This window comes from Chelonia mydas, chromosome 2, assembly GCF_015237465.2.
Source record: "Chelonia mydas isolate rCheMyd1 chromosome 2, rCheMyd1.pri.v2, whole genome shotgun sequence".
In the NCBI taxonomy this organism is placed as follows: Eukaryota; Metazoa; Chordata; order Testudines; family Cheloniidae; genus Chelonia; species Chelonia mydas.
In genome coordinates this window covers 133,282,463-133,305,521 of record NC_057850.1, presented here as the reverse complement: position 1 = coordinate 133,305,521, position 23,059 = coordinate 133,282,463, and the positions used below count along the sequence as shown (strand labels likewise).

The 23,059-nt window shown below is 43.4% G+C and overlaps 1 protein-coding gene across 5 annotated transcripts in view; it reads left to right on the top strand.

The window, feature by feature from the left end:
- TRIO (trio Rho guanine nucleotide exchange factor) overlaps positions 1–23,059 on the top strand; it is a 400,036-nt gene that overhangs the window by 121,906 nt on the left and 255,071 nt on the right. For all 5 annotated transcript variants that reach the window (XM_007065023.4, XM_037893324.2, XM_027827404.3 and 2 more), the window contains exons 2-5: positions 971–1,045; positions 13,105–13,219; positions 17,262–17,454; positions 17,821–18,333. In XM_007065023.4, coding sequence (XP_007065085.1) covers positions 971–1,045; positions 13,105–13,219; positions 17,262–17,454; positions 17,821–18,333 — 896 coding nt within the window. The remainder of the gene's footprint in view (positions 1–970; positions 1,046–13,104; positions 13,220–17,261; positions 17,455–17,820; positions 18,334–23,059) is intronic.

The following is a 23,059-nucleotide window of genomic DNA, read 5'->3' as shown; positions in this document are numbered from 1 at the left end:
ACTTCTGTGGATATAAATGGAAAATGTAACACCACTGCATAGACTATTCAAGCCTCCCCATCCCTACCCTTTCTGAACAAGAGACTACACTCTTGACAACTCAGTGATATCCTTATGAAGTTTCTCTGTGGTCTTCTAAGACTTAATGGTACTAGCTTCTAAGTGACAGAATTTATTGCCACGTTAATTGAATTTTTTATTCTGGTAAGCTTTGCAACGATGAATGGAATTCTTCCCTGAATGAGGAGGAAGTAGTAAAACTACTTGCTAAAAGCCAGTTGACACCTCTTTGGTGTAATCAGAAATTGCTGGACCTTTGGATCATCTCAAATCTCTTTTTGAGCCCTGGCTTGTAAAAGGTGGAGATGAATGAATATGGGTTTTGCATAGTACTCCTAAGGTTCACACCAGTAGAAGCCAGGACCTAGAAAGGAATCCACATGTAAGACAGCTTTATTTTTGCTTATGGAGGTGTTTTGAAAATGGCGTGTAGGTGACTGAAATTCATTGCTTGCTGCCTTGAAGGATTCATGCCATTAGTTGCATATTAGATCTCTGTTTGCTGGAAGAGGAAGTGAAAGACTGGTATCAGAGCACCATTCAAAGTGAGAGCTTCTAAATTAAGTTGACCTTTCTTTTTATCTGCTTTGAAAATGTTTAACTTCAATGCTTCATCTTCCATTAAGGGTTGCCTGCTGACGTTGTTGGTATGTTACATGTATACACATTTCTCAACTGATCATTCGTGTGTTTACGTAGGTAAAATTGTATAGGATAAAAATGGAGTTTACCAAAGATTCTAACGTATTGAGATCTCATTAACAGGGTTAAAAGAACTTAAATAAAGTTGTAGGCTTCAAGATACATTAAATAAGGTAAATGTTTCCTTGTGTATTAGATGGGATTTGAAAGCCTGCTTACATTGCATATCAAACCGCTGACTTATTTCCTTGTCTCTTATGTGTTCCAGGGTTTCGCAAAAATGATGAAATGAAGGCTATGGAAGTATTACCAATTTTAAAGGAAAAAGTTGCCTATCTTTCAGGTAAAGTCTTACTAACATGCATTGTATTTTTAATTGAAGTGTTTGACAGCCACAGGAAAAAACCCACTAGTTTACATGTCCACAAAATACCAGGTAAGACGATCTACCAGCGTTAAATATTTGTATGTCTAAACACCTGTAAAATAAGAACCATCACATACTTTAATTTTATGTCATTGTACAAGGATAAATACTGGCAAAAAATTATCACTGGCAACTTGTTTCCATAACAGATTACTTGCTTTTTCCACTTCACTCAAAATGCTTTCCCCTGTTTTATGAGCCTTAAGTTTGTTCTCTGCTTGGGAACATGGTAAAATAGGACAAGTGTGTTGACCAGTTCATTGGGTCGTGTGTTTGATCTGTAAAGCCTACGTCACAAGTTGATTGAGAGACAAAATTGATGAGCATTGCACTGAGAGAAGCTTGATTCCCTCCCCTCTCCGCCCCCCCCGCCCCCCACCCCCATTTCTCCAGTATACAATTGGAGCTCAGTGCTGGCTAGTCTACAAACTGGTGGAAGGATTTAAAAGTGTGGTTTAGATTCACAAAGACAACAACTGTTTGGTGTTAACCTGCACACTGATAGGTAACCTTCCTTAAAGGAATGCTGACCGTATCTTTTAATGACATACTCCTGTGAACAAGGCTATGGCTGTGGCTTCATTCTGATTTAAATACTTTAAAAGCTGTTGAGATTAAGAAGCAGCAGTCTCTCTACCCATAATCCGTAAATGACAAATCACTTGCAGAGGACAGTTTCAGCCTTGGTATTACCTTTTTTTTAGGTTAATAGTGTGTTAAAAGTGCAGAAAGGTTTTTATCTATAAATATTCAGGCACACAAAGGTGCCTCAGATTGGGCTAGCGCACCTAACATACTGATGCTGCTGTTTGCTTTTGAGTGTGTGGGTCATGAGACTTGCAGGCTCTCTCATCAGCTGGGAGGGAAGCTTATTATCAGAGAAATGCTGAGCCTAATTCCAAGGTCACAGAAACACTGCCCCACACAGGAAGGGGATCACTGAATGAATGCCCTTGTTACTGTGAGAGCCACTGTCTCATCTAGTTATGAACACTAGAGTTTGCCAAGAGCTTTAAAACCCAACAAAGCTTTTCAATGAACGTTGGGGAATTTCAGGCCAGCCATTCTAGTTTTCTTGGTTTGCAGTTTTGCTTTCGCTTTACTTGGGGTTCATTGGAAGCGCTTGCCCTGGCTTTATTCTATCTGCCTATCTATTCTCCCAATCCCCAAACGTAGCACTTTAGAGCAGTGGTTCCCAAATTTTTTTACCTTGCGACCCCACAGAGCTGGGACGCAGATGGGTAAGGGGGCTGCAGCTGGGGTTGGGGCGGGGGGGAAGGAGAGGGGACCCTCAGCTGGGGGCTGACCCTTGGCCAGGGGCCCAGGCCTGCAGCCGGGCATGGGGCTGCAGCTCTGGGGGAGGATTGCTGGGGCTGGTGGCTGGGACCCTGGACCCAGGGCTGGCGGCTTGGGCCAAGAACGGAGCTGGGTGGCGCTCCCTCCCCGCCCACCTGTGAATGCATCCCCACAGATTGAAGACCTCTGCTTTAGAAGAATGGGGGGAGGGGATGGTGTAACCGATATATCTAACCTGATTTGGCAAACTTTTGCTCTCCCTCTCCCCTGTTTTATGTTTTTGTTTTTTTTTCTCAAAATGCATTGCTTCAGTGAAGCCCAATAACTTGAGTCTTCCCCTGATAGGAAGGGTTTTTCTTATATTAAAACCATGTACATCTGTGGTGCATGCATTAGTTACTGAAGGCTACTTAATGATCTTTGTCACCTGCCATTATTCCCCCAGTGTTCAAGGAAAAATTGTAAGCACCTGGGAGTAGGGATCAGTCTCTGTCATGTGCCATAAACTTTTATGGCATAGTGTAAATAGAATATTCAGGTGTCACTCTAGTTTAGAGGTGGGCAAACTATGGACCGTGGGACTGTCCTGCCTGGCCCCTGAGCTCCCGGCCGGGGAGTCTAACCCTCACCCCCTCCCCCGCTGTCCCTCTTTCTTTGCAGCCGCACGGCTTGTGCCCGCCCACCTCCCAGGCGTTCCAGTAAGCCTGCCCTGCCACTCTGAGCAGCATGGTAAGGGGACGGGGGGTTGGATAAGGGGCAGGAGGTCTGAGGGGGTAGTCAGAGGGCGGTTGGATGGGGTGGAGGTTCGGGGTGGGTGGTCAGGAGACAGGGAGCAGGGGGGCTTGGATGGGGGGGTCACGGGGACTCGGAGGGTTCTGGGATGGGGGGGACAGGGAGCAGGGGGGGTTGGATAGAGGGAGGGGTCCTGGGGGGGCAGTTAGGGATGGGGGTCCGGGGAGGGGGCGGTCAGGGGACAAGGAGTGGGGCAGGGGGTTGGATGGGTCGGGGGACCTGTCAAGGGGGCGGGGGTGTGGATAGGGGGCGGGGCAGTCAGGGGACAGGGAGCAGGGGGGGTTGGGTAGGGAGTGGGGTCCTGGGGGGGGGCATGGTTAGGAGCAGGGGGTCCTCAGAGGGGGCAGTCAGGGAGCGGGTGGGGTTGGATGGGTCGGGAGTTCTGAGGGGGGCAGTCAGGGGGCGGAAAGTGGAAAGGGGCAGATAGGGAGCGGGGGCCAGGCTGTTTGCAGAGTCACGGCCTTCCCTACCCGGCCCTCCATACCGTTTTGCAACCCCGATGTGGTCCTTGGGCCAAAAAGTTTGCCCACCCCTGCTCTAGTGAGTTAACAAGGCAGTTAGTGGGAACAACATGACTGCAAAACATTTTCCAGTCATATTCCTCAAGGAAAAAGGTAGAAAAAACAGGCAGCCCCCTGCAACTTGGAAGTGTTTGTTATTTGGGTATTGGGAATGGTACCTTGCTGCTTTCGATAGTGGAGTAGTGTTAATATAGTTTGTCTGAAACCAGAGAAAATGGGATAGTTCTGGAGGAGCTTGCTTAGTGTTACGTAGGCCCATGCAGTGTTTTTATGTTGGTGTAAATGTGAAAGGATATGCAACAAATCACAACATAGAGGATTCTAAATGTATTATACCAGCTATCAGAGCTGCCCATTGCAGTACCCAGGAAAATTAGGGTGAGAAAAAAAACATTGACTTACTGGTTTATTGCAGAAAAATGCAATTAGCAGCTTTTCAATAGATTCTATCTCTGTAGGTGCTGTTAGTTTATCTGGTAAAACTGTATCCAGCTTCTCTGAAATTTATTTACAAGGGACTATATCAGGTCATTATATTAAACCATTAAGATTTAAAAATCGTACATGTACTAACAAAAAAGAAATTTGAGAACAAGGTATAAATTCCTGAATAAGATCTGTACTGGAAATGTAATGGTTCTGTTAAAACAGTACACTTATAGGCATACTACATTTTTGCATTCATTCCTAATTGGTTTCGTAGAGTTGGCAAGCTGTTAAACAAGCACACTATTAATTGTCAAACACATCTACATACAGAAGTGAAGAATAGTAAGAAAAGGCAGCAATTCTATATAGAAAAAGTACTTCTGGTACAGAACAATCACACGAGAAAGGTTATTGAAAATGTCAGTGAGCACCTCAGCTTCTGGGTGCCTTTTCTTCTCCCATCCCTCTTCTCCTGCCCATGGATCTTAAAATATTTCTCATCTTGAGATACATTAACACTTGCACAGTAGATAGCAGCAGAATCTGGAAGATGACAGTAGCAGTTTACTCTTGGTTGACATTATTATGCTTTCCTCTAGAACAAAGTCTTCAAACATTGCTAGAAATCAGAGCTTGGGTTCTGGAGCTACATATGATTTGTTTTTTAAGCAACTGCTATGACCAAGAAATAATGAAATAATTAGGGCCCTGATGATAACCTTTTTTACAGATGGGAGTGACTACCCTAAAATAACCCAGAAAGTTAATGGCATAACCAGGCACAGAGCACAAGAGCTCTGACTCGGGTTCCCACAAAGCTGTAACCGTCTCTGTTCAGTACTGCAGATAAAAACGTTAACATACTGCTGATGTCTCAAACTGAGGCACGAGATGAAGTGACTCATTGGAGGTTTTCCAGTGAGTCATTGCACTTGTATAGTTTGGATTAGAATATATCCAGACCTCAAATCCTTTACTCTTACCATTAGTCTACTATCCCATTATACATAGTTTAGCAGCATTGCTTAGAATCCAACTTTTTACCAGATGACTTAAATATTAACTATGACTGTGCTCTTGCTGGTCTTAACCAGTCTTTTCTAATTTAGGAATGCACTTGGCACTCATATATTACAGTGATGGAACTTTGTAATCTTGAATGTATTTATCCTCACAAACACCTCTGTGAGGTAATGTGGAAGTACTATTACCTTAATTTTACAGATAAGGAACTGAGGCACAGAAACTAAGTTACTTGCCCAGGGACACACAGGAAATCTGTAGCAGAGCAGGAAATGGTCCCTGGGTCTCCTGAGTTCCTGGCTGGAACCTTAACTACTAGACAGCCTTCCCCGAAGATAACTTGTAGTTTCACGTCACAAACAAAACTTATTAACTTGCACTTCTCTTCAAGGGTATCCCTGAAGACCACTGCTTCTTGTCAGTGTGTTGTATTGGTAAGGTTTTGTGCAAATTGGCATTTCCTGAAAAACTTAAACTAGCCATCTGGAGGTTGTTGGCAAGGCTGCTCTTACATACTTTCACTTGCAAGAAGTGATGCATGCCCACTGATTCTGGCTGGGGAAAAAAAATCAAATGAAAGACAATACACATCTCTCTTTACAGGCAGAGGAATTTGGTGTCTGTGGATTAATATTTAATTTTAGTTTATATTACTAAAATAAAAAATCCAAGTCTTACTACAGAGAGTAATAACTATCTTCTGATGAGAGCTGCTTATACTCTGCAACTTTGGGGGTGTTGGACTTCGCTTGGGGTTGAGAGAGGTGGTAATGTTTACTGGCAACAGTGGGACTCCATTTTGAGTAACATCTACATTTTGAGTCAGTCTGGCTGATGATCCAGATCCTATCGAGGAGGTCAAAGAGGCTATATAGCAGTGGTTTTCATTGTATTTACCATTATGGGCCGCATATGCTGCTCTCTGTGTTATGTGGGCCGCATCCACACAATATATATACTACCTGTATGACCCTGAGGAGGTCATATGGGCCGCAGCTGTGTGCTGACTGGGCCACGGGTTGAGAACCACTGCTATATACCCTGCTTCAACACTTAGGAGCTCAGTTTAGTTAGAAGTTTGCTCCAGGGTGGAGCACATTCCAGCTTGGGAGTTCAGTGTAGCTCCGAATTTCACTCTGAGTGTAGCATAGTTCTGATACCCTCTCCACTTCAAAATCTTCCTTGAGCCTGGCAGTTGAGTTTAGCTCTAGAGCTTGTTTGATCTTAAGCAGCTTAGTACAGTCCTGATGGCTGGCAGATACCAGCTAGGGGTTACAGCTATAAGCCCTTGTACCCTTTGAGGGGATTTACAAAAGGGAGTTTATTATGCAGCTGTTGACTCATAAATTACACGTCTAGTAACTTGATTCCCATGGGATCTTAACTTTAAAAATCACTTATTTTTCTGCGTGTTTAAGGGACTCCTGATTTTTAGCTCTTCTCTCCTACACTGCACATGTCTACACATGGAGCTCTTCACTGGTGTTCTTGTAGCAGTGTACTTCACTGGCAAAGTGCTCCTAGTAGGCTGTGTTTTGTACTGGTATATTAAAACCACCTTCGTGGGCAACACAAGCTATGCCAGTAAACGCACAAGTTTTGCCTTAACTGCGTCTACACAAGGGATGACTTCTGGCACAGCTGTGTTGGTCAGCGATCACTTATCTGCACACCCCTGACTGACATATCTATGTCAGCAGAAGTCTGTATGTAGACCTGCTTTATGATCCATAGCATTACATTACGATGTGCAATGTGACAGACTAACTCCTTTTGGCCAGAAAATGCTCATGTTTAATCTCAAGCCAGATCTATGCTAGAAACATTACCTGGTTTAGTAATATCAGTGAGGGGAGAGGGGTTTGGGGTATTTTTTGTTTTTTTTTACAACTAATTTAATTGAGTCCTAGTGTATATGCAGTTACATTAGCATATATAAGTGCTTTTTCCTGTATAACATACTTCACTTGGGGAACCAGTATAATCTCTACTGTAAAACACTTTTACACTAGAAAGTTTTCTGGTATATAGGTATCCTTATATCGGTATACCAGCACACCTTTTTTAATGAAGACTAGGCCTCAAAGGTGTATTGTGGGAAGTTGAGAAATTATTACTTCCACAGTGCACTCTTTAGTGCTTGGAGATATTCAAATTAAATGCTGTCTAAAATTAATATTTGTTACAGGGTCATAAAAAGGAATCTTAATACAAAAGTCTAATGGACTAAACTTAATTTTGAGGGTACATTTAATTCAAATAGCCTGTGTCTTCAGCTATACAGAGTAAAATGCATACACGTGAATTGAGACAATCTCAAGTAATATATACCTCTAAGGTTTTTTGGTACACCTTCAGATTCAAATATTGTTTGTCAACAAATGTCTGACAAAGCTGTTACGAAGCTCGAGCTTTGGTTCAGAGGTCTTGAGTGAGGGTTTCCTTAGTCAGTGAGGCAGTACAACTAGAGGTTCTGTGGTATAAAGTGGGTAATTAAGTACACATTTTGAATTGGCACTACAAAATGAAATTATTTTAAAACAAGCATGTTACTGTGTAAAACAAAGAACCAGCAAATTCACTGTACAACTAGATCTTCCCTCACTTGTCGTTCAAGTCCCCCTTGGCGTTCAGGCATGGCAAATAACACTCTTTTCCCTCTAGTGACTGTTGCTCGAAGATACCTATGCTTGTGTACCATTCCTAGGTATTGGTTAAATCTCTTAATTTTCTTCAAGATAAGGTATCTACAGTACCTCCCCCCCCCCCCCCCCCACGCGCGCGCACACACACACTACGTTAAAAGAACATTATTGAGGTTGCTCAAGTCAAGTGCTCAAGGAAACACCAGAATTAAGATTGCCTGAGCAACCTCAATTCGGCCCGCTTGTACATATGCATTAGGATAGTCTTTATTTACATGGCAGAGTCCTGTGGCACCTTATAGACTAACAGACGTATTGGAGCATAAGCTTTCGTGGGTGAATACCCACTTCATCAGATGCTTGTTCACCCACAAAAGCTTATGCTCCAATAGGTCTGTTAGTCTATAAGGTGCCACAGGACTCTTTGCCGCTTTTACAGATCCAGACTAACACGCTATCCCTCTGATACTTGATTTATTTACATGATCACATACTAATTTTTCCAGAGGAGTCCTGTCTCATTCAGTGCACAGGATGGATGATGCTCACTGAATGAGCCGCTATTCAATATTCTCTTTTTTCTCGTCATTGTTCAGTGTATGGTCCAGACCTTATTGGGTATGTTTATATTGCACACTAAGCCTGGGTTCTGAGTTAGATTTGAGCCCAAGTCCCCCTTCCATCCACACACCACTCGGTCTGACTTTCAACTTTTGAACCAAATGAGGCACGGGTCCTACAGACAAGTCTCCTTAACAATACAACGCTGATTCATCCACAGACCTTTGTGTCTGCCAGTTCCCTCTCCAAAATTGACACTTTGTGCCCTCTTCCCATTCTCTCTTTCCCCCTCGACCCCCCCCCCCCCCTCGGCTTGTCATTGCAATCCTTTTCTCCTCATCTAGGTAGTTTGTCTCCACTCCTCAGTCTTCTCATCTCAATTCTTCTCCTTGCCCACCCAGTCCCAGTCCTCCCATCCTGGTTCTTGGTTCAGTCTCTCTTCCCTGCCCAGTCTCAAGTCACCTCCACCCACATTCTCCCACCCCAAAGGCTCCCAGTCCCATTCTTCTTTCCTCAGCTGTACAATCTGTTGACTTTAACCCCACCCTGCTGACACTTTTTGTTACAGTCTCTTTGCCCAGCCAGTCCTAGCCTCATCTTCTCCCCCGGCCCCAGCATCTCATCTGATTTCATTTTCGCTCCCCAACTCTAATGCTAGTCTATCTGCCCACCCAGTCCTCGCCTCCCTCCTTTAACTCTCAGTCCCAGTTCCCTTCTCCCACCTGCTGTGCCACACTCAATCTTGGTCTGTTCTTTCTTTTCCTAGTCTTATTTCTTCTGTCCCCGCCCCCCAGGTCTGGCTGTTGTCCCCTCTGTGTTCAAATCAGATGGCTTCCTGCTCCTCACTAAGTAGTGCAAGCAGAGGGGTCATTGACAGTGCAGGAGAGTAGGGTTTCCTGTTCGGTTCCAATGTCTGACTCGAGTATGGCCCGCCTGAGCCCAAACTGCAGTTGCCAGGGAAAGTCCTGCTCAGACCTGGATTGGAGTATGCCTAGTGTGGATGGTATCTCCTCAGAACTTAGTGCTAAACTCTGAGTTTCTACTGCACATGTGTGAACAGCAGTTTTTCAAAGCCTTATAACTTCGCCAAATGTGGGTGGACTTTCACAAGGATGGCAAAAAGTACATCCCTGACAAAGAAGCCATCCCCTTGCCAAATTTCAAGTCTCTGCTCAACAGTATGGGAGCGCTAGAGCTTCTCAAGAAAGGAGTCCATTTCAGCATGGACAAAATCATAGTTCCTCCCTGCTCCTTCTAACTTTGTTCTCACGAACAGCTGAATAGTTTTGGCTGAAAACTTTTTTAAAACAAAACCAAACCACCAGCATGCAGCATACCCAGTCCAGAAAATGTCAGTCCAAATGGCCAAAGTTCAGCAAAGTTGTAAGCAACTGAAGACAGGGTCTTAAACTAGAACTATCCGACAACTTTAACACTAGACGGTGCTGCCCACTCTGCCTGTGCGTTGGTACGTGGATGCACTTAATCATTTATTATAGAACGGTACTCTTTTGGTCTTCATGATTACATAAACAAAGCACCATGAGTGGGTGCTGAACACTGAATCTGCATGATGGATCAGACTGATCGGGTGTTGAACTCATTCATAAAAATGTATGCCCTAACCTATCCCTCACAATTTAAAGACAACCCAGTAAACTTCGGTCCAGATCCTGGCTCTCTGCTCTGTTTGCACTGCTCTGGTAACCGTTAGGGAGGGTTGAAACAGCCACATCTCTAGCTACGGGTCCATAGTCCATGGGAAACCTCCCCATGGTCATAGAGCCAGTATAGCTCACTTCTAAGCTTCCTCCTCCAGCCCCTAGTGAAGGGGAGCGTTAGGCTGTCATGGAGAGAGGGTGTGGTTGGGACAGGCTATGAAATTACTATCTGCTGGTCAAGTTCAGAGTAGCCTTGAGGCTGCTTTAATCTCCACTGGAACCAAGGCTGCCACAAACCCAGCCTGATCATCAGAGAACCATAACCAGGAATTGGGGCTTCTTTTCTGCAGGAGCTTTTCTATTAGCTATTAACTATTAACTATTAATAGCTATTAACTATTAGCTCCTGTGTATTGCAAGTTGTATATTAACTTGCTGCTTTGATTTAGCTGAAGTACTTGATTTAATTTGAATACTGTGTAATTGTTTTCTTCTGAGAGTGCAGTGATGCATGTACTTTGATAGGGGAGGGAAAGGACTGTTAAATTTTTATGTTTGACTACTGCTGGCGAGATATAGATATAGTTGCATTTCTTATACTGTTCTTAATATCATAAAAATACTATCACTGGAGGTCCAGCAAAAGGAATCTGACAGCATTTCAGAAGCAATGCTGCACTGACTACAAGATAAAGTTTAAAGTTTACACCACACAAGTATCTGGCTGATCCTTTTGTATACTAAGTTTAATTTAAAAGAGTTGTTTCTATTTCAAGCTTAAAGCTATAAAATGAGAAATGATAGAAATGAAGACACTCTGTTAATTTTAGTATATTAAGTGGTGCCCCATAATTAAATTTCATTGTCACTAGTAAGTATTGGGTATACAGTTGCAATCCATTCTTCAAGCAGAATTTGTTTACTTTGTTCACAAAATTACGGTTTAAAGTCACACAGATAAAAATGGGGGAGCTCAGCGGCAGAATTGCTAGCCAATTACCTACATGTTTTATTGGTTCAGTCTCTTACACTGTGATACAAGGATTTCGCTTTTTCCAGAGTGAACATGAGGATAAATTCCTAATGAATTGACAGATTCAGCAGCTGCAGATCAACACATGAATGTATAAGCCATTTATCTCTTAGTGTAATGGGTACTAAATCCCATTGTTTTGGAGTCATTTGCTTATAAAGCAAAGTATGTTCTGGGTAAACCTCAGATGTCACCACGACTGTTAAATTTTATAAACTCAAGACCTTGGAGTCTCTTACTAAAAGTACTTGAAGACGGTGGCAAAAATCTACAATGAAAGTCATCCCTACAGTCCCAGGTTTTTTATTGCTAGGTGCACATTGTTTAGCCATCACAGTATGCTACTTCAGGTACATTGTACTGCAGTGTTGAAGTCTAAAAATTATTTAAAGCATAGTCCTGTTTTTTTTTCCCCTAGGCCCTGAATTTGTATTTCTGTTAGGATGCAGATGCATCCTCACTGCAGAAAGTGTAACTTGATGCTGTCATATGCACTGGCTTAAAACTCTTTATTTCAGAAGCAATACCTTAATATCTCCCAATAATACTTGAGTAGTTCAACGGAGCTGACAGCACGTGGTGCCGTTCTTTCTTTATAGAATGATATTAACCATAGTTGAGTTGTTCGTATTTAGTGCACAGATATGGAGAATAAAGCTCTCAATATGAAATTATGTAGTGTCCATGGGCTCTTCTAAGTAGGCACATGCTGATGTAATTGAACTGCTTGAATTGAAGTCATTTATATTAATATTGTCTAGGCACTCAGATGGTGGGAGGTATGCTGAGATGTGTAGTATTGTCTTTGGTTAAGACAACTCCCCACCCCTTCGTGTTAGTCTTTGTGGTTGCACAGTCAAATGAACAAGTTTCACAGAACCAGTGATTATCTGTAACTTGCTGTCCGTCATGGAATTGTAAATAACCTAAAACCATACAGTGGGGTAGCATGGTTTGTTTCTGTCAGGTTTTAGGCTTTGTCTACACTGGCATTTTTGTTGCTAAAACTTTTGTCTCTCAGGGTTGTGGAAAAACTCCCCCCGAACGACAAAGGTTTTAGCGACAAAAAACACTGTGGTGGACAGTACTTTGTTGTTGGGAGCTGCACTCCCAGCAATGAAGCTACCTCCCCTCGTTGGAGGTGCTTTTATTTTGTTGCCAGGCGAGCTCTCTCCCGGCAAGAGAATGGCCACACTGCACACCTTACAGCGGTGTGGCCGCAGTGGCACGGCTGTGCCCTTGTAAGGTGCACAGCGTAGACATAGTTAAGTGTGTCTTTTGGGAAATTTTTATACTGGTTTTTGGCATTAGAAGAATCAGTTACATAAAGCCAGCTATCTTAAATTAACATAAGAACATAAGAATGGCCATGCTGGGTCAGACTAAAGGTCCATCAAGCCCAGTATCCTGTCTACCGACAGCGGCCAATGGCAGGTGCCCCAAAGTGAATGAACGGTTATCGTCAAGTGATCCATACCCTGTCACCCAATCCCAGCTTCTGGCAAACAGAGGCTAGGGACACCATTCCTGCCCATCCTGGCTAATAGACATTGATGGACCTATCCTCCATGAATCTGTGAATCCGTGAATTCTCTGAGAAGCACCCATTAGGTGCTGATAACTTCCCCTCCCCCCATCAGTAAATACACCAAGCTGTGAGCAGTAGGTAAGGTTGTGTGTATGACTCACTGACAGTCACATCCTGTGAGCTGTCAGGGACTCAGGCACATCATTGGTTTGCAGTGATGAAAATAGGGGAGCATGGTGTTGGTCATCCTGACCAACAATTTGTTGTTTAGTTAAAATGGTCTTTTGACCCACAGCCTTGGGTGGTTCTGTTTAGTACATTTTAAATCCCATTTTCTTTCCAAGTGGATGTGCACACCTATTAGAACGAGGCCTTAGTTCTTTTCTAAGCGCAGTCTGATTGTAAACTGTCCAAGGCAGGGACTCTTGTTGGTTTGTTGTGTTGTATAGTACGCTTTTGGCACTTATCACAAATCTTGTTTTTCAGGTGGCAGAGATAAACGTGGAGGCCCCATTCTAACATTTCCAGCTCGCAGCAACCATGATAGAATACGACAAGAGGACCTTAGGAGACTAATATCATACTTAGCTTGTATCCCTAGGTAAGAGCTAATCGCCTGTTAAGCTTTCAAAGTTTACGCTGAAATTGTTGGTTGGTGTTGCAGCATCTTTCCTGGTTATGAAATGAAATGGGTTAAGGAGCGATGCAAGTTCACACCTCTCACTGTCTTTAAGCTGCTTAGAAAAAGACATAACAGCAAATGGGGCTGCCTGTGGAACATGGATTGCTGGCAGACTGGCTGCTGCATGTCAGCTGGGAGTAGGCAGTGGTCTCTAGATGGTCATACAGGGGTGCTTGCATTCTGAAATAATGAGATCATCACTCAAAGGACTTGTCAAAAATAGGGAAAAAAGTTGATTTAAAAACCACATTCGTACCTAGTGTCGCTAGCGTTGAACACCTCAGCCGCCTCCGTGGGTTGACCATGACCTGTTAACACATTTTAGTGGTATTGAAGTCTACCGTAGTTGCTAACAGGTCTTGAACTAGCACAGATACAATTAACTGACTGAACAAACTTGTTGATACAAGGCCTAAGAAGAAAGCAATATGTAAAACTATAAAGAATATCCCTTTGAATAATAACATAGTACACCATGGTAACTTGGACATCTTATATGCTGTGAAACACAATGAAAAACACCATCAAAAATACACAGATTGGAGCTGGTATTAAAGAAAAGTATCTGCCCCAACCCCTGCTTCAGCTGAGCTATGCTCAGTGCAGGACAGAGTGGGGACAAAGATGACTACTGTATGCCCTTTATTCTGGTCCAGCTAAGGCCTGCCAACCCTGGTGTGAGTTAAATTAGCCCTAAGCCTGCTTTCATCACCTCAGCTGTCTGACCCAAAGGAGTGGCTCTAATAGCTGAGAATAGCTGGAAGGCAGCAGTACAAAGCCACAAGGCCTCCTATGGTGCGGGTTCCAAGAAAGAATTGAAAAACAGTTTCTACATCCAGGGAAGTCTCATTAAACGAGTGTTACCCCCGATGGCTGAACTGTCTGGCTGTACAGCACTTTTAAACTGCCAAAGTGGTAAAAAAGAGCTGTGTCTTACAGATAGTAAGGGCTAGCTTATACACAAACTGAAAACAGACCCAAAAAAGTGTGCATTAAAACAGATTTCTTTTGTTTTGGCGGAAGTTTGTGTAAACAAGCCACTGTAACTTATGATGTGGTAGGGGGCTAAACAATCCTCTAACTCATGCTATTCCTAATGTCACCTGAGTCTTTTGGCAGAATCCTTGTATTACGTGACTCTTACTTATTTCTGACAGGCTGTTTGTCTGTTACACAATAATTTTTGAATTTTGAGGTAGTTCACATGCTTTGCTACTCGTGTGTTTAAGTGGTTTACACAATGTCAGGGTGCTGGGAACTGAATACGTGTGCCAAAGCTACTAGCTTTAATGGACAAGAGATTTCACCCTAGGTGTCTGAACTCTCTCAAGGGGCTAGAAAGGTGTTGGAGGCTTGTATTCATGAATGTGTTCCGGGCTGGAAACGGCGGGTGGTGCTACGCCTGAGTTGGGCTCCAAGTGAGCAGAAGAGAGCTGTTATCTTTGCCCCACCACCTGTTCCTTCCCAAAACAAGTTGTGAGGAAAGCCACAGACTCTCAGCAGGATTTGATAGGGAAGGGGCAAAGTGGTACTGGCTAGAGTTCTGAGGGAGTAAGCGGAAGAGGAAGGTAGCTATTGCAGCCACTAAGTAGAAGGACCATTAAGGTGCTAAACGGAAGATTTTGTTGGAGAGGAAGGTCAGTTTTAGAGCCTAGGATCCGCTGTCAGTTAATGTTAGGGGGCTCCCCAGCCCCTTGTAGCTGGGAGCAATGCCTTTCCTATTCAGGGTGGAGGAGGAAGAAGTGCAATAGAGAAGCAGTGACCTCCCTTGTTCCCTCCGTGTACTTACAGCAGCAAGTGAAAGGCCACTGTGCTAAGATATGTCTATTAAAGTGGGTAACAATAGCAGTGTTTCAGGGTATAAACAGATAAGCCTGGGCAGTGTTGTCTTCTCTCAGCTATCACCCCAGTTGAAGTCCAACTGCAGCATGGTTTTATCTTTTTCTGAGTAGACCACTTCCAGGGAACGACTACTGGATTAAGGCTTAGTTTTCAGAAATGAATTAGGAGCACAAGTTCCATTGAAAGTCATTGGGACTTGTACTCTCAATTAAGTAGATGCTTTTGAAAATCTTGTCATAAATTCACTCTTTGTGAGTTCCACTATGGCAATTTTTATTTTGCTTTTGTTCATGGCTAATAAATATGGATATGTTTGTGTCTAATTTTTTTTCTATGAGCAGATTGGTTTCACAGCAGCATTCAGTTTGACTGTTCTTTAGGAAACTTAAATTGAGAGTGATAGGTAATGAATAAACCTAAAGGTGATCTGAGCCATAGCCTTAAGTTAAAAAATGTAGAAGGTAAGGATTAAATCAAGCTGCTGCTTTGCTGCCCAAAAATTGATGAGCAAATTCTTTAAACAGGGATGGGCAAACTTTTTGGCCCGATGGCCACATCGGGGTTGCGAAATGGTATGGAAGGCCGGGTAGGGAAGGCCGTGCCTCCGCAAACAGCCTGGCCCTCTGCCCCCTCCCACTTCCCGCCCCCTGACTGCCCCCCTCAGAACCCTCGACCCATCCAACCCACCCTGCTCCTTGTCCCCTGACTGCCCCCTCCCGGGACCTCCCACGGCCCCTGTCCCCTGTCTGCCCCTACCTATCCACACCCCCATCCCCTGACAGGGCTCCCGAGGCTCCCACACCTACCCAACCCCCCCTGTTCCCCAAACTGAATCCAAAAATTGCAGAAAATGTCAGTGAATCAAAAAATCAGTGTATGGGGAAGCATTTAAATGAAAATGTTTGTTTGACCTGAAATTGATTTTTATTCTGGTGTTTATAAAGGGCTAGAGTCACAAATAGGCATTTGGGGTGGTGGTGGTAGCACCCTCCTTACAACTTTTAGACCAGTGGCTTTGGGAGACCCAACTACCAGCCTATAGAGGCTCTCTGGCCAAATGACTCTGGTCATTATGACAATGAATTTGTCAGTTGGCCATCGGGTCACTCAGTATATGGGGAGGGGAAGGAAGGAGGTGCTTGGCCAGAGTGGGATGGCCCAGATGGGTTGGGGGGAGGGATGGGGCAAGGGCTTCCAGTAGCCTGATTTCCACTCAGATAGTCCCATAGAGTGTCCATTTGGTGCTACAGGCGGAAGAAACTCTGTAGTGCCGTAACCCCTTATCCCAAGATAGTTGACTCACCCCTGTGTATTAATGACAACACGATGATTGTAGTGGAAATCAGTAATTTCCATGGTGATTGTAGCGGAAATCATAGAGTGTCAGGTCGCTTTCTGCTCAGCCAGTAAAACTCAGCTCACATTTTACCAATGGGTAGACGTCACTTTTTTCCTCAGCAGCTTGGAAAACTTTTTTTATCAGCTACTTTTAGATTATACTTAACTCTTCGGTTGGTTAGTCTGGGTCCACAGCACTGCTAATGTTTAATATTGGACACATCTTTCCTAGATACCTATTTAACTGTCTTCATGCATTTTTGTCTGAGACTCATCCAGTTAATTTGCATAGCACAGTTGGGTATCCCCTCTCTCCGGACACGAAGAGGTATGTCATTGATGTGTACAAGAGATAAAAAATCAAGTATTTAGTAATGAATTTTGCTGCTAATGTGGACTGTGTATCCTTCCATGGGGGTACAGCCTAAGAGAATAAAATATAGATGTACAAAATGAATGATACTAGTACAGCATTGAAAAACAACTTGTGAATATGCTTGCTGCTCTGCTGATTCACAACAAGGCTGAAAAACGATAACCACATAGAGAGCTTGGAAATAAAAAATTAATCTTGACTAAGAGCAAGTTTTGTGCTTCCTTTACCAGGGTGTAGTTCTAGACCTGGTTAGTACGTCCGATAGTAAGCATTTAGGCCAAATCCTGCTGCTGTTACACAGGTAACTGAATTACCAAGTGTTGTGATGGAACAAGAGAAGCCTAATTTGACCTTTAACTTGTAATAGTGCATATTAACATTTTCTTTTCTTTTTTCTCCCTCCAGTGAAGAAGTTTGTAAACGAGGATTCACAGTGATTGTAGACATGCGTGGATCTAAATGGGACTCTATTAAGCCTCTGCTGAAGATTTTACAGGAATCCTTTCCCTGTTGTATTCATGTTGCACTGATAATCAAGCCAGACAACTTCTGGCAAAAACAAAGGACTAACTTTGGCAGCTCTAAGTTTGAATTTGAGGTAATAGCAAGATAGAAAAATGTAGGCTTACTGCTTAGTTCCTGGGGAGTTTTGGTCCACCTAGCTCAGGTTTTTATTAAAAATAGTTGAGCTGAACCTTGGCATTTAAATGGGAGGAGAGCTAAATCAAGCTGCAGGACTGCAAGAAGTGTGGGTCTATTTTTAATCTCATGTTAGATTTGTGGTTTCTAAGGCCACCTGTGCTTTGTAAATAAAGAATTGTGTGTTGCCTTGGTTGTTTTTAATGTTATATATTGTTCAAAATACGAGCACAGACAATATTAACTAGATGCTCTGAACTGTATTTTCACTGTATTTTCCAAATGCATCAGATTTGTGATTGCAATATTCTTCATTGTGTTTTAGACTAACATGGTATCTCTGGAAGGCCTTACCAAAGTAGTTGACCCCTCTCAGCTAACTCCAGAATTTGATGGCTGTTTGGAGTATAACCATGAGGAATGGATCGAAATCAGAGTTGCCTTTGAGGACTACATTAGCAGTGCAACCCATATGCTGTCCAGATTGGAGGAACTGCAGGATATACTGGCTAAAAAGGAATTGCCTCAGGACTTGGAGGGTGCTCGAAATATGATTGAGGAGCATTCACAACTGAAGAAGAAAGTCATTAAGGCCCCTATTGAGGACCTTGACTTGGAAGGACAAAAGCTGCTCCAGCGGATACAGAGCAGTGAAAGTTTCCCCAAAAAGAACTCTGGGTCAGGGAACGCAGACTTGCAGAACCTTTTACCCAAAGTATCCACCATGTTGGACCGGCTGCACTCAACTCGGCAGCATCTGCATCAGATGTGGCATGTGCGGAAGTTGAAACTGGACCAATGTTTTCAGCTCAGGCTGTTTGAGCAGGATGCTGAAAAGGTAAAAGGGCTGTGGGGTAAAGGGGAAACAAACATGCACCATCAGCTTCAAGATACTTAGGTTGGTCTTGCCTGATTTAAAAAAAAAAAAAAAGAAAAAGTGCCAATGAAAGCTGGAAAACATTCTCTAAGAACTACTAACTACAACTTTCCATTGAGGTGGGGGGAGTGTTGTATTCAGAGTGGCTTTTAGTATTTTCTGAACTCAGTTTCTAGTGTGGATAATTGGTGTTTCAGTGAACTTGATTAACGGAGAGGGATTTGGGTTTTGAGTGACACACAGACACTTCAGTTGCAGTAAGTTTATTTTAGGATGGTATTTTTTCTGGCACAACATGAATGTGCATACTGTTAAAGAGTAATGGCCCTCTGCTGCAGCAGGATGAATGCAGGGATGCATCATCTCAGTTTCCTGTTGAGTGACTCTTGCTCAGTCCGTAAGTGGTCAGAATGAGTTAAGCTCTCCTGAACTACAGGAGGGGGAAAAAGATGCCTACATTGACATGTTTAAGAGTCCTGTGTTAATTACTGGGCGGGACGGATGTGCTGTCTAATTTCCTGAGATTCATTTTTAGTGGTTGATAATATCTCCTTTGAAAAGAGTGCACGCCCTAGTGGGGAAGCCTAATGAATGGCCATAGATACAGCACTCTCTTCACATTTGTGTTCATAGTATTACCAGGGTTTGTTCGGTAAGGGGTAAAGAGTTACGTGCATTAGAGTAAAAGCAGTTCTGCGTCAGAAGATGGGACATAACTAGAAACTGATGACCACTATATATTTGATCAAGAAGCTTTCTAGAAAGATAGTAGTTTCTTCCTAAGAGAGGCTGAAATTAGACTGCCAAAACACTTGGAGCGTGGTTTTGGCCCATTTTCTAAAATGCTCAGGTTATAATTTCTCCTGGAGATGCCGCTTCTTATGATCTATGACCAAAGGAAAATTATTAAAAAAGTAAATAGAAGCTGTTTCTGCCATGCAGGAATTGGGGGGATGGTGCACATTAGCTCAAAAACACACTCACAGAAAAGATCTGACCAAGATTTAATGCTCTCTGTCATCCAGCATTCACGATGCCCCATATCTCCTTAGAAATGTGTTAATTCAGTTACTCTTGCAGGGATTGAAAGCCTACAAAGCTGCAAATTTCTTGCTGTGTTAATTTTGTACAGCGAACATATGAAGGAAGAGTTAATGTTTAAGACACCTAAATATGGCACTTGACAACTATTTCCCTTATTGTCTTACCTGAAAAGCTCCTGATTCATATTGTTAGCTCCTGCTTAAAAGTTTTGGTTGTAGGGTTTATGCCAATCACTCAGAGTTCTGTCTTTTCAGTCTGTCAGAAAAAAATCTCTTCCATTTTTTCTATTTCCCAAAGACTGGAATAGGTGGGTTATGAGTTGATAAAGCTGAGATTGTTCACCTCTGGGATGTGCTCCTATGGGTAGCCGTGCTCAGTGATGGTTAATGTTGTTTCTTTGTTCTTGTCTAGACTAGGAAAAAAGATGTGGGTATTAATTAGCTAAAGTGCTAAGCAGCTCAGCAAGTTTTAAAGCAGCACGCTAAACTTATAAAATGTGTCTGTGCTAGCTAATATGTTCTAATACACACACCTTTTTATTCTAGTGCAGATAAGACCTTAAGACAGTGGTTCTCAACCTATTTACCATTGTGGGCCACATATGCAGCTCTCTATCTGTTATGTGGGCCTCATCCACACAATGCTACCTGTATGACCCTGAGGATGTCACATAGGCCGCAGCTGTGTGCTGACTGGGCCGCGGGTTGAGAACCACTGCCTTAAGAGTACGTATTCACAGCACATGAAGCCTGGGCTCTGAACCAGGTTGAAACCCAAACCCCTTTCAGTACACACACAAAAATTAGTCTGAGTAGGCCAGGAACCCTTCTGGACTTGGGCCAGTGTCTGAAGACCACATACTGCAGATTCAAGGATGTCAACAGAACTTTTTGGGAACTCACTGTCCTCCTGCCTCTTTTATACTGGCAACTGTGATGTGCACTGAGCGCACAATGGTGCATGACTGTGCTGAGCGGGGGGACAGCCCTTGGGAGCAGCCCGCTCTAGAATCTGATAAGTTTCTGCCCCCATGTTTGTTAATATACGGAAGGGAGGAATGTCTATTACGTTATGAATACCAGTCAGGGTTTGGATGTGCTTCTGTTCATGGCAGAACCCACGCCCTTCCCTTAGCTCCCCCCGCTTTCCTCCCATCACCACTTAGGATTCAAAATGGATACCGTAAAATGAGTAAGAAAGCTGAGCGGTTATCATAAAATTTTTACTAGTTAATGGCTGTTATCAGGATGCATTGGGGCCCCACAATTAACCTCACGTACTCTTCCAATCTAATACAGTGCATCTTATAAATTGGCCATGCCCATACTGTTCTGTTAACTGAGTCCCCCAAAAAGCCGGCTGTTATGAGTCCAAACAAAATGCCAATGTGTATTTTGGTCCATAGCTGGCTTAAATAGGAGTCCAAATTACAGCAGATGGTAGCTGTCTGTGTTAGGAGTCCCCATGGGCTGTCAGTCATTTGGGTCTATGCATGGACACAGGATGCTTGTAAGGAGGCTGTACTGTGTCTCCATGCTAAATCAGCACCTTATTGATTTTACTACAAATTTTCACCCATTGCTGGTTGGTGATTAAAACCAACTTCTCACTGAGTAGGAACTCCAGATGATTGATTTCTTTCCAGGGCTGGGTATACTTATCAGGGCTGCCTCTCGAACTCAAGAGTAAGGCTAAGATTTTGTCACTGCTATTCTAGTAAAAGTCACGGACAGGTCAGGGGCAATAACCAAAAATTCTTGGAAGCCTGTGACCTGTCCCTGACTTTTATTAAAAATAACTATGACAAAATGGGGAAGAAGGAGGGTCCAGCACTCACTGCTGCTGGGACTCCAGAGTTCAGCGTGGGGTCCCCCCTGCCTCCAGCAGCACCTTGGAGCTGTGGGTTCTGCCCACAGTGTCTTCGGCAATAGCTTGTAACAGTGGGGTCCCCCTGCGGCAGTAGCTCCGAGCTGCGGGGGTCCCTGCTGCTTACAGCGGTGGCTCTGAGCTGCCAGGGGGACCCCGTTGCCCATGCTGGCTGGGAGCTGCAGGGGGTTGCCCGTCAGCTGACGGGTCCATCACCGCCACCCTGGGGCTGAAGCGAAAATATCACGGAGGTCTCTGGAAGTCACAGATTTGGTGACCTCCATGACCTCCGTGACAAAATCTTAGCCTTACTCTTGAGCCCCTCCATATGTTGGGCACTAGAAGCTTAAACAGATCTTAGCATAGATATATGGCTGTCCTCTCTTGGCTTGGAACGAAGTTCACACTTCTACTCAGGGACTTCCAGAATATCAATGATTTCCAGAGCTTGCCCTGCCTGAAAGGACTGAAAAATCCATGGCCAGTAAGTAGACCACTTATAAGTTCTCCCTCCCAATCATGGAAAAATGAAAGGAAAATAGATTAATTTTTTATGTATTTCTTGCCATGATGTATGATAACTTTCAGTGCTGATCCGGAGGAGATCTTCAATGGCCAGTGTTTTTTGTGTGAATAATAAACAGTCCATTGATGAAAGTAACATGTTTTGACCTTGAATTAAAGCAGCCCCTTTGATAAAGTGGAAAATATAATTTTTATCATGACTAGACAATAATGTCGTGTCCGTCCCCCCCCCCCAAGACCCTTCCACCTCTGTAGGGCAAATACACAGCACTAGGAGCCTGGGGGAGTGGACCTACTTTCTGCTGGCAAGCAGAAAATCTGAGATGAGCTGGTGGGAGAGATTCTAGATAGAGTTCCAGAAGCACCCAATGAAATATCAGAAGGATAAGGATGAGAGAAGAGTGGAAAAAGAGAGATGATACACAGCGTGAGCAAGGATTGGCAGATAGATTAATGGAGCATGCCTTGAGGTTGAAGAAGGAAGATAGTGCAGCAGAAGGAACAGTTCGAGCTATTACTTTTACTTATGGCTACCACACTGCAGGTTCTGTTGCCACTTCCAGCTTTAGCCCCATGCCCTGAATTCCCTCCACACTATTGTGTCCTGCAGACTGTGTAGCAGTTCAGCAGTTGGCTGGATCATGTCACAGGCAATGAACAGTAGCACGTGGAATGGGCAGATGTACCCTCTGGATTCGTCCATTCAAGTCTAGTTGTAGCCCACATGTGTAAAATGCACCAGAATGTCAAGGAGAGGCCACCCAGGAATAGTTGGCCATGTCATTTGGTAAAATGCACCTTTCGCTGTTCTTGCACATGACTTGGTTATTGTGTTGTATGTTTTGAGGGCATCTGGTCTGCTTTTCTGTTTCTTATATTGGTATCTTAAGACTTTATTTAATACATGTATTGCTACTGTAGGCTTGTGTGGAATTCAAGTTTTATTAGATGTAATGTTAAGTGGCAAACATTAATAAAGGTCATCACATGCCCATTCTCAGTAAATTTCATAATAAAATTTTACAGACGTCAGAGTAATCCATAGACTGAGTTGAAGTACCTGGCCAATAGTCATAAAATGTATAACATCTCCATACATTTCATGAGTGTTTCCAGAATTCATATTACCAACACACTTAAAAATAAAAAAATAAAAATAAAAATCCCGCAACTGCCTTTCACTCATACAGAGCATGACTTGAAATAACACTTAATTCCCCCTTATGCATGGCATCATGCAAAGCTGGTATGT